This window comes from Erinaceus europaeus, chromosome 5 (genome assembly GCF_950295315.1).
Source record: "Erinaceus europaeus chromosome 5, mEriEur2.1, whole genome shotgun sequence".
Lineage (NCBI taxonomy): Eukaryota > Metazoa > Chordata > Mammalia > Eulipotyphla > Erinaceidae > Erinaceus > Erinaceus europaeus.
Window position 1 is genome coordinate 85,985,747 of NC_080166.1, and position 12,602 is coordinate 85,998,348.

The 12,602-nt window shown below is 37.7% G+C and overlaps 1 protein-coding gene across 3 annotated transcripts in view; it reads right to left on the reverse strand.

The window, feature by feature from the left end:
- Nucleotides 1-12,602, reverse strand: part of TMTC2 (transmembrane O-mannosyltransferase targeting cadherins 2) — a 538,840-nt gene that overhangs the window by 375,882 nt on the left and 150,356 nt on the right. The window contains exon 2 of one of the 3 annotated variants that reach the window (XM_060191459.1): nucleotides 6,437-6,500. The exons of the other annotated variants lie outside the window; for them this stretch is intronic. Coding sequence (XP_060047442.1) covers nucleotides 6,437-6,500 — 64 coding nt within the window. The remainder of the gene's footprint in view (nucleotides 1-6,436; nucleotides 6,501-12,602) is intronic. 3 annotated transcript variants of the gene reach the window in all.

The following is a 12,602-nucleotide window of genomic DNA, read 5'->3' on the forward strand; positions in this document are numbered from 1 at the left end:
TGCCTAAATTAACAACTCTATTGCTCCTGGTGGCCATTCTTTTCTTTTTTCTTTCTCTCTTTTATGACAGAGGCAAAGAGAAAGGCAGAGGCAAGAGACAGGAAGAGAGAAAGAAAGACACTTAAAACACTGTTCCACTACTCATGAAGCTTCCTCTTCTGTAGGTGAGGATTGGAGAGGGTATGAACCTGGGTTTTCATACTTGGACTTATGTATGAGCTCTATCAGTTGTGTCAACATGTGGTCCTAAAATATTTTGTAGTAGTTAGAATTATTCAGCAATGATCCTTTTGGGTGAAATGTGAGGACACCATGTTGAGTGAGATAAGCCAAAAGTGAAAGATGAATATCAATTAAACAGGGGCCAGGCAGTGGCACACCAGGTTAAGCACGCATAGTACAAAGCACAAGGACCCACAAAATGATCCAAGTTTAAGTCCCTGGCTCCCCTCCGGCAGGGGGGTCACTTCACAGGCTGTGAAGCATGGCTGCAGGTGTCTTTCTTTCCTGCTCTCAATCTCTCTCTCTGTCCTATCTAATAAAAAATGGGGAAAAACATGTCTGCCAGTAGCAGTGGATTCGTAGTGCCAGCACCAAGCCCCAGCAATAACCCTGGAGTCAGGAAAAAAAAAAAAAAAGAATATCACATGATCTCACTCATTTGGGAACTTAATAAAGTAAGGGTGGAGAGGGAAAGCACAAAGTGAAACATGGACTGGACATGGTGTATTATCAAAGCAAAGGACTCTGGGGGAAACAGAAGAAAACTGTGAAAGCCTAGCACATAATGAAATTGTATGTATATGTCAGTGGCTCCAATGTAAAGCATTAACCCTTCATTAATACTAATAAAAATAAGAATTATTCAGCAATGGAAAAAATGTGTTGTAAAGTAGGATTCTTAAGTAGTAGCACTGAAGTAGGCTCTAGAAGACTAGTTCTAAATAAGTTTGTATATGCTGCAATTCTAGCATTTTCTCCACATCTCGGATAAGCAGCAATCAACTTTAAAACTAAGTAAAACACTACTTAAACACAGAAAAATGCTCATCAGTCTACTCCTACAAGTTACTCTGAAAAATTTATATCTTTACTGAGTCTACTGTGAACTGATCAATAAATTCATCTTTGCCCAGCATAATTCATGATCTGTGGTAGTGGTCAGAAAGCTTATCCATAACAACTATGTCAGACTGGGGATGAAATCCATGGATTTCACATTTAGTCAGCAAATGTCTCAATTTTTATTCTCATATGAAATTATTTTTCAACTCATGAGGTTCCCAACTGATCTCTTTTTCAGGATAAGTCTTCATAAAATTCTAATAGATTGAGCAGGCAAAAATAAATAAGTGTTGGTAGAAAATGTTAGAAAATAATTTAATGTCACAGAGCATTTCATTAAGCACCCATCAGGGCACTGCCACACTTTTATAAATTATACAGATTCACAGTGCCCAAAGAAATGCTGACATTCAAAACAATCTTGTCTTCTCTTGACAATGTATTTGTGTGTTCTGTTATGTTTGTTTTTGTCTTACCATAAACTCTAGTTTATGGTGATGTAGGGTGATTAAATGTGGGATTTTGGTGCTTCAGACATGAGTGTCTCTGCATGACCACTATGCCCCCCCCATCCTCTCTTGACACTTATAAAACCAAATACTTAACCTGTGTTCACAATGGTGTTCACCAATCACCCTCTCTATTGCAACATGGTCTGGTGTATGGTAAGGCTCATGGGAAGACATAGGCAATATTCTGTTATGTGTCTGAGAAGACTGAAAGTTAAGCTATCCATCATTTTTTAGACCTCCCACATATAAAAAAAATTCTATTTTTGCAAAGAATTATTAGGAACAACTAAAATCAAGAAGACTACAGCCTTTTTATGGACAAACACCCACTTTAAAAAAAATGATACATATCATCTGGAAGTATTTTAAGTATATTTTTGTTCACTGGTTGACATAAAAAATAGTCAATAAGAAATTATATGGCAAATAATAAAATAAAAAATAAAATATTATTCTGGTAAACGCAAAAGTTAAGTCTCCATGGCTCCATGTCAAAAAAGGGTCAACCATTTATGTCCTCTCTCCCTCCATTTTTCTTTCTTTTTTTCTCTCTTTCTCTTTCCCTCTCTCTTCCTTTCTTCCCCTTTTTCTTTCTTCTCTTTCTCTTCCCCTTTCCATCACTTGTGCGTGCTCTCTCTTTTGTTCCCTCTCTCTCCTTCTTCCTTCCCTTTGGTCACTGCCAGGGAATTACCATTCCAAGTCTTTTTTGTTTTTTCTTCCCCAGATACAGAGACACAGACAGAAAACACAGCACTGAAGCTTCCTTCAGTACAGTAGGGTCAGAGTCTAGCTCAAACCTGAGTCTAAGTGGCAACGCAAGCACACTATAGGTGCACTATTTTCATGAAGTAAAGATGGGACACACACACACACACACACACACACTAAATGTTAAGACACTGAATGAAAAAACAGCAATCTTACTCTCATCTGAAAAATCACACCTTCAGTTCACTTCTTCAGTTTACATCTTAAGATGTAAACGTGTAAAATGTGCTGCCTGGTACCATACAGAAGACACCCACAGAGATAGAGAAGATTGCAGCTAGAATTCTAAGCAGTCCTGTTATCACGAATGTCAATCATATATTCAAGAATGACAGGCATGTTTCAATAAGTTTGAGTGAAATAAAAAGACCTATATTCCTACTTCCCAGTGCACCTTATAACCCTGATAACAAATATCTTTAAGAAAACTGAATCAGGGGTGGGGGGTCAAAATGGGGACTTGAAAACAACACCTGGCCAACTCTCCTCAAAAAAAAAAAAAAAAAATTAAACCAGGAATTCTGAGGGGAAGCAGGATTTCCAAGCCAGTAGAAGAAAAAACTAAAAACTATAGAGGAAGGGACATTGAGGAACCAGGAGGGGATATTGTAACTCAAATATAAATTGGCAAACTGGTGCTGAATAGGACAAACAGAACTGGTGCCACCAAGCAGAAGATGCTACCAAGATGACAACCTGACTTCCCTGGGCAGATGATTTCACCAATGTGTTCTGGAACTCCGCCTCCCCAGAGCCCTACCCAACTAGGGAAAGATAAGAGACAGGTTGGGGGGTATGGAGCCATCTGTCAATGCCCACGTTCAGAGGCAAAGCAATTACAGAAGCCAGAAATTCCACCTTCTGTACCCCATAAAGAATTTTGGTCCAGACTCCCAGTGGGATAAAGAATAGGGAAACTTCTAAGGAGGCAGAGGACATGGAACTCTGGTGATGGGAACTGTATGGAATTGTACACCTCTTATCCCACAATCTTGTCAATCATCACTAACTTACTAATAAAAAATCTTAAACATGTTTTTTTTTTAATCTGAATTGGTTAGCCTTTGCAGCTCTACATTTTCTCACTGGCTAGTTCAAGTCTGGTAGACCATGTCTATGATTCTTGCACATGTAAAATGACCTTTGTGATAATAGGGAAAAAATTACACTCTGCTTTCTTCCTTCTCTGTTGCAAATGGCACTGATCCAGAGTTGCACAGTAGAACAGTTGTCAGGGTCATCTAATCAATGTAGGCCCTTTTGGAAGTAAGGGCATCCATATTACGAAGCAACCAATGTGTCAATTCCTTCCTTTATGACTTCACTGTGCTCACTCTCATTAAGGAATGAGACATAGTAAATGAGCAAATGAATAAGACTATTCTTGAGTTTTGTATTAAAATAAGACAAAGGTAGGAAATATATATGTATACACACACACACACACACACACACACACACACACTGATTCACTGTTTTTTCCTTTGCCAAGGACAATAGATTTTTAACGACACAAGTGACCTTTGCCTTTCAATTACAGAGAACCACATTCAAGAATTATTCTATGCGATGAATCAACCAGCATCACACAGAAATACAGGCTCAATTCCTACAAGAATACTATGTAACAGTAAAGCAGAATGGCCAGATAATGGTTTCAGGTAAAGTAGAAAACTTGTTAAGATAACAGGTTACATGTACAAAGCAGACTTTTGGAAATGAAAAACAACACTTGATTCTTCTGACTTCCACCCTTACATTTATATATCACACATTATCTAACCGAAGAATCCAGTCTGAACTATTTCTAGAGCACTGATGGGAATAAGTATAAGGACAGTTTATTTGCCTGGAGAACTCTATCTGGGCTTTTCAAGAGAAGACTCAAATAGAATTGATTCCATCAACAAAGAAGATTCATTCTTCTCTAATTTGTCCAATCTTTACTAAATATTTCCAGTTAGGGAAACTTAAAATAACTTATAAACCTGTCCTTACCATTTTTAGAGTGAATTAGTGGTCAAAAGAAAGTCTTCTCAATTTGATGCTATTAGAACTGAAACAACAGATTGTCATTGGTACTGTATGTGTTATGAAAACACATACAAACTTGGGATCATAAGGGAAATCTTTTGCACTGGGTACATTATCTGATTATTAACTCACAGTAGGTATCAGAGGCCATCACACCTTAAGGACATTGCAAAAACACCATCTAATCAGAAGTATTTTGAAGACTGAAGATGAAAATATCTTTTTTTCCCCATTTTTATTTCGCATTTACTTTTTTACGTTGCTTTATGAGACGTGGTTAATGGATTATAGTATAATTGTTGATAAAAAGGTACAATTTTCTTTCAACTCTAGATAAGTATCTGTGAAACACTCTCTGAACAAGTCTGTGATCCTCAAGGAACGACAGGGTATTAAATGAGTTCCTCATTCCAGGGAGCTACAAATAGAGCATGTAGAATTGCACATGCGTAACAAGTGTATGTCTTTACACTCTTTTTCTCTCTTTCTTTTCCTTTCCTTTCCTTTTTCTTTTTCTTTTTTCCTGAAGGGTTATCGCTGGGGCTCAGTGCCTGCTCTACAAATCCACTACTCTAGTGGCCATCTTTTCAATTTTATTAGATAGGACAGAGAAATTGAGAGAGGAGGGGGATGATAGAGAGGGGAGAAAAAGACACCTGCAGACCTGCTTCATCGCTTGTGAAATAATCCCTCCTGCAGGCAAGGAGCTGGAGATTTGAACTGGGATCCATGTGCTCCTACTAAGTGCATTTACCAAGTGCACCACCCCCTAGACTCCATCTTATGAAGTCATATGAAGCTTGACTTCCCAAATACGAATTTTAGCTACTGTGGCATGCCATTGTGAAATGATTTCTGTTTTCCTAATGTCTTATGGTTTATATATTTTCTGACAAGTAAATGCGCTTGAAATGGAACACTTTAAGTCAAACTTATTCATTCATGCACTTAGGCACACTTACTTAATGCTACAGCAAGTATTGTGCTCAACTACAGAAATGCAAAGAGAAGCATGATCTTTTAGAGTGAACAGGTGTGAAGCTAATATAGTTCTATGAGAATTCTTAGCAAACTAGAGGGAAAAAACATTTTTCTATTTTCTACTTTTTGTGGTTGGAGTGGGATTAATATTTGGGGGGGGTTAATAATTTACAGTACAGTTGTTGAGAATTAGGTACAACCTCTCATCTCCCCTGATAGCTGTCTACAAGACACTCTCCCCCTCAACCCAGGTGCTTTTCCAGCAGCATATATACAACCCCTCCATCCCATCCTTTCTCCTTCTTGCCCAGAGTCCTTTGCTTTGGTGCAACACATAGTCAGTCCAAGTTTCTGTCCTAAGTTCCACTTATGAAGAAAAAGATTTCTAAGACTACACAAACCCAACTACTCTCAACCCATGCCCCAGTGAAGAATCATTCTGTAGTAAAAAAGTTAATGAAGTCCATTATTCTCCCCAGGGGATGAGCAGGATCATTTTTCAGAGTGATTCAGTATGTCAATCTGAAGAATGCTGGGCTCTCTAACTCTGCCGGGTCACACCTTCACTGTATAGTTAATTAAATGTTTTAGCCAACAGTCTTTCATCTCTGCTTTGTTACTAGGATAAAGCAAGCAAGACTCTATTTATATTCAGCAGAATAGCTGCCAGCATTGTGAAAATGTGAAGGAGAGAACAGTCACAGTAGGATTAACTGTGTTAATCCCTTTAAAATTTAAGGATCCTAAAGAATTCAGTGTCTAACCCTAAATGTCAGAGGATCTTCACTTTCCACACAGATGTTAAATGCAAGTGCAGATCACATCCTAAGGTGATTCTTATTTGCTATATTAAAATGTGTAAAACAAATGCATGGTATTAAAATAGAGTGATTTCAAATATTTTCAAATATGATAATCTCACCACTGAACAGTACACATTTCATCAGTTGCCAGAGGTATATTAGGCAATATGTTTCTAAAACTCTAAAGACCACACAAGGAACTCCAAGGAAACCGTGAACAAATAATATAAATCAAGGCATATTTTGCAAAACAGATAAACTGCTGTTACTCACAGCAAGCTCAATGATGTTAGTAGAAGCAGCATAGCAGACAGTGGACATGGGCCATGAGATGTAACTAGGAAGAACATGAAGAATAAATAGACCATCAGAAAAAAGCAGATTACAAAGGAAAGAATTCAATAAAAATGAACATGAAGAGCCAATACCAAGTGATGAAAGGAATTAAAAAGAAGGCAAGTTCTTAGTGACTACATTTAGTATAAATCTGGAATTTTGGCAGAGATTAACAGGATTAATATGTAGTAATAGGGTGTTTGTGGTTGACTCACTCATGAGATGAAGCCTCAAAATCGGAAAATGATGTAGAAAAGCTTATGTGGAAATTATATATAAACTTCTTAGGAAAAACACAAAGCTGCTATCTGTCACATATTACTGTCAGAAAACCCCATCAACCATCCTCAAGACTAGAGACAGAATCTATGATGTACTCTTCCTCCTTCCTGCCCCTATGCACTGTTTTCACACATGCCCCTTGTTAATTTTTTTTTCTTCCATGTCACTGATTCTCAAAATTGCCTATGAGATGTTTTTATCTGGATTTCACAGTGGTATGTCCAACTCAACTTTTTTAAAGGTCAACTACTCCTCATCTTTTCAAAGAGTGTCTCATCCATATCTATTTCCATGAGCAGGATCTTCATTTTCAGTTACCATTCCTGCTTACTCCAATACTTTCTTAGTTTCACAGTACAGCAATTCAAGCGCTATCTTTCACTACCTCTTATAATGTGACCACTGATGTGTTTCCAGATTTTGTCATTATTTTTCCTTCATATCCTCCCTACAAATTGATTATAATTAATCCTCCCTACAACAAGATTATAATTTTAAGGTATGTGTGACAATGGAATATTCCTTCTAAAAGCCATTCTTGATGTCCTACTACACTGATTTTGCTTGGCGTTAGGGTCTTCAAGGGTGTCTCTATAAGAGCTGAGCTGAGGCTCATCTGTTGAATGCACATGTAACCATGAGTAGGGATCCAGATAAAAGGCCCCAGTGCCCATTTACAGGGTGAATGCAAACCTGTAGCAGTGTTACAAGATTCTCTCTGTCTTTCTTCTCTCCTGGTCACTTTTCTGTTAATTTCTTTGTCCTATCAAGTAAAAGAAATAATAAAAATCAGGAGACTTCTGGAGGTGGGGTGGTGGAGCAGCAGCTGTGCTTCTCTCCTCTCCTCTCCCTGGTCAACTAGGAATACCAAAGAAGACCACCTGGGACAGGAAAGAAGGCAGGACTAGAATGACTTCAGGAACCTACCAAACCACCAGTGAGTGTAAACACATGTGGCTCCTAGACAGGGAGGAGCCTAAAAAGAAATTGAACGGTTTATAACAGTCCGGCAGTTTATTAGTTGAGGCACTACCTCCAGTCTGCTTTATCAACAAAAAGACTACTGAAGGACAGAAAGGACTCCCCTAAAACTCACCAAATGCAACTGTGAGTCTCCATTGCTACTGCCCTCAGAGGCTGGAGCAGCAGGGGGAATGCCCTGTGCTGATATCTGGGAATAGAAAACTGACCAGGAAACTCAGGAGAAGAGCTACATCTCGGTGGCCTATAGTGGGGCTGTATAGTGGGAGCCTTTCCACATCGTTCTTCTGATGAGAATATGGTAAATAATTGCCTCAGAATCTACAGACCATAAACAGGACTTATTTCGAAACTCTAATGGCCCAGTAGTACTGCCAAGCTTGGCAAAGAAGCTGAATTGAGCCTGGAACTTTGGATCCTTGGGGTGTGAGAGTCTCCTTGCATAGCTACTGTAATATCTCTCCCCCACCCTGCTTTATCTGTTGATCAGCAGTGAGTGATTAAGCTAAGAAGCCTACTTATAGTTTAAAAGCCCACAGGCTCCCATAGCCTACAGGAAAGAAAAAGAACAAAAGAGGCTTATTAACAGCCTCTGTGGTCCAACTCAGGGATTGAAATGATATTGAAACAACTATGAATTTCCACAACTGTGAACTCTTTAATTACCTTACTTAGACACAAGTCAATCCAGGCAAAAGTGATCAGTAATTTGAAAAGTACTGAGAGAGGGACCTCATATCATACTATATAGAATGGTTAAACCAACAAGAAGACATATTGGAGAAATGAACCAGGACAGGAGTCCAGCTAAAACCCCTCCAAAGGCTGAAGCACAAAATAATGAGGTCAACATCCAAACACTAGTTAAGGAAATAATCACAGGAGTGAGGAAAGAGTTTGAAAGACTTGTCATCAGAAGTGCAGAAACAACAAATGAGACTCTAGAAGAAAACACTAATTATCTCAAGGTTATTATAGAGCTGAAAGCTGAAATAGCTGAGCTAAGAACACAACTAGCTGAACAAGCTAAAACAGTATCAGAACAGGATAACAAAATAGATGAACTCCAGAAAACAGTAGAGGGGAGAGAGAAAAGAACAAATAAGGCTGAAGACAGAATTAACAAGATCGAGGATGAATTAGAGATGAATTAGAGACAACTAAAAAAGAAGTAAGAGATCTCAAAAAGAGGTTGATACTCAAAACAACAGAGACATATGGGATGACTTTAAAAGAAATAATATATGCATTATTGGCTTGCCAGAGGAAGAAAGTGAAGGAGGGGAAGAAAGCATTCTTCAGGACATAATAGCTGAGAACATCTCTAGTCTAGACAACATCAAAGACATAAAGATTCAAGAAGCCCAGAGGGTCCCAAGCAGAATTAACCCAGACTTAAAGACACCAAGACACATCATATTTAGAATGGAAAGGAATAAGGATAAAGAAAGGATCCTGAAGGCTGCAAGAGAAAAACAAGAGTCACCTACAGAGGAAAACCCATAAGATTAGCAACAGAATTCTCCACACAAACACTACAGGCCAGAAGAGAATGGCAAGATATCTATCGAGTGCTCAATGAGAAAGGCTTTCAACCAAGGCTACTGTATCCTGCTAGCCCATATTCAGACTAGATGGAGGCATAAAAACCTTGTCAGACAAGCAACATTTGAATGAATCAACTATCACCAAGCCTGCCCTGAAAGAAATTCTGAAAGGTCTCCTATAAACAGTCAGACCACCATAAATAGGCCATATATCACTATACTCTAAAAATATAAAATAATGATGTTAAAATGTCTTCAATCTTTGATATCAATTAATGTCAATGGCCTGAGTTCATCTATTAAAAGGCACAGAGTAGGAAGATGGATCAGAAAACACAGCCTAACAACATGCGGTCTAGAGGAAACCCAACTAACTCAGCAAGACAAACACAGACTCAAAGTGAAAGAATGGAAAACTATCATATAATCCAGTGGACCACAAAAAAGGGCAGGAACAACTATCCTCATATCTGGCATGATAGACTTTAAAATAAATAAAATTTAAAAAGACAGAGATGGAGTTAATGCTCAGTGGATTAATCAATCAAAAGGACTTTACAATTATTAACATCAATGCACCCAATGAAAAGCCATCTAAATACATAAAAATTCTTAGGCAGAAGTTGAAAAACAAGATCAGAAGAGAAAACAAGTAGAATCTGAACTGGAATTGGAATTGGTGTCTTGTACCAAAGTAAAAGACTCTGGGGTGAGTGTGGGGAAGATTACAGGTCTAAAAAGGATGACAGAGGACCTAGTGGGGGTTGTATTGTTATGTGGGGAAAAAAAAGAAATAATAAAATCACCAGGAGTAGTGTATTCATCATGCAGGCATCAGCTCCAGAAATAACCCACATGGTAAAAGGTAGAAAAAAAAAAAAGAAAAAAATCTGGCTGTAATCTGGTTTCTATATTCTGTTCCTCGACACACCTATTCAGCAGCAACATAATGACCAAACTACAGAAATGAAATGGAAATCCCCTTAATGTTTTATACTCTCCCACATCATGATCTTTATCTGGTAATAGTCTCTTTGTTAGAATTTCTCTTTCAAGGATCCACTTACTCAAAGAAGTCTTTGTCATTCAGGCTGAAAAGCACCGTCTCTCCCTTACTTAAATTTCTGTAACGCCTCTTCTATTTTAGCAGAGTAGTTATTATACTAGACATTGGCCATCAACCACCTAGAATTTAATGCTAGCTCTACTACCCATTAACTAAACATAACCAAGTTACTTTTTCTCCACAAGCTATTGTTTCTTTGTGCCCTAAGTGGGAATAATGACAGTACATGTATCATAAGGACTTTTGTGAGGACTCAATGTACCAACACCTGGTAATAAGCACTTAGTAATTGCTGTAGTTGTCATCATCATCATTATCACCACCACCATCATAATTTCTTCTTGCCTTCCCCTCTTTTAACATCTATGCTCAAACCTTCTGTATAATCAATGGGACATCAGAGGAAATAAAGTTTGGTATCATATCACTAGTTTGAGCGTTGAGCTTGTAAGTTCTAAATAATTCATATTTTTGAAAATTATATCTATATACGTGCATATATATTCATGTAAAATAATGTATAAAGTCATGGTAGTGACACACTGACAGAGCTAAGGATATGCTACTGCAACCTGAAGGCACTGCCAGGTATTGCATATGGTTCATTCTTTGTTTCTTGTTGTTGTCATTGTTTATTTGTTTGTTTTCTTTTCTTTTAACCTGTCATCAGGTAGTCACTGGGGTTAAGTGCCTTCATGAAAAATCTACCACTCTTCTTCTCCTTCTTCTTCTTTTTGATAGAGGCAGAGAAATTGAGAGTATTGAGGGTGAGAGAGAGGGAGACAGAAAGAATGCAGCCCTGCTCGGCTACTTGTGAAGCTTCCCCACTTCAGGTGGAGACAATGGATTTGAATCAAGATCCTTGCACATGGTAGCGTGCTCTCAACAAAGCATCCAGTCCCCTAAAATGTGTTTTGCTTTCTAGTAGTTATTATTATAGGCTATCATTAAATTCTATACTTTCTAAAATTATAACCATTTTCACTCACTCAACCCCTATTACATGAAAGACACATTAAATCTCATCCACTAAGCTTTAAGGAAAATCAAAATCTTCTAACACTTGACTATAATCAGCGTAAGCATACTTTCACCACAGAAGAATAAAACAAAATCCACTTTTATTATGATTTTAAAGTGAGTAGTGTGTAACAATTGATTATACTTCAGTCTTCTTTCTCACTAAGTACGTATAGGTCTTGATTAGAACAATGTCTTCTCTTGTTATATAAAACCAAAGTAAATATCATTCCTGATGGCCAAAGAAGTTCGAGTTTCTTCAGGAGAAAAAAAAAAAACTTGTAATCACCACATTCCAGCTATTCCAAAATGGAACAAGGTTCAAGTGAAATATCTGGCAATGGGCAGAGATTAGCCTAATTTAAAGAATATCCAAATTACAAAAAGCACATGTATTTAAATACAATACAAAAGACAGCTGAAAGAGACCGTATACATTTTACACTCTATTGTTTCTTCTCAAAGTTACAAGTCCATTTTCTTACAATTTGTTAAGAGAAGATTAGATCTTATATATTATATTAAACTCTGATAGGAATCCCAAACTCATTCTCACACCTCAGCCCCAGATCCACTAGACTCCAGGTAAATGCCAAGAACTAGCAGAACATAGAATCTACCCTCATTCCAACAACTATCTACATAAGGAAAACTATAATAGGATCTTAAGAACTTGTGAGAATGTCAAAAAATTATAAAAAGCATTTCTTTCTATTTTTAGCACCATTGTGTACAGTCATCTTAAATCATTTCAGTTTCTCCTCTTTGTTCTGTGACACCATCTCAAGACTGCCATGTGCCCAACCTAAACTTTCAGCAGCTGGGAATGTGACTCAGCAGATAGTGCAGCCCTTTTCATGTTTGAGCACCTGAGTTCTAGTCCTGGTACCACAGTAGCCAGAACAGAATGGCGCTCAGTGCCCATGCTCCTTCCTCTGGCACATGCAAAATAATAAACTTTCAAAATATATAATTAAATAATAGAATAAGTTCCACTGCAACTTAGAATAAGTTCCACTGCAACTCTCTGCTTAAGCCTGCCAAAAAATATACAGAGGAGATATAATCATCCCTTGTTCTATGTACTTAGGAGGCTTGAGCCACCATTTCACTTCTCTTTGTAATGTACTCATGGAATATCCTGTGAATCTGAAACTAGGCTTCAATGACATGAAAAGCAAAGTCTGACACTTTCATTTTTAGTTTA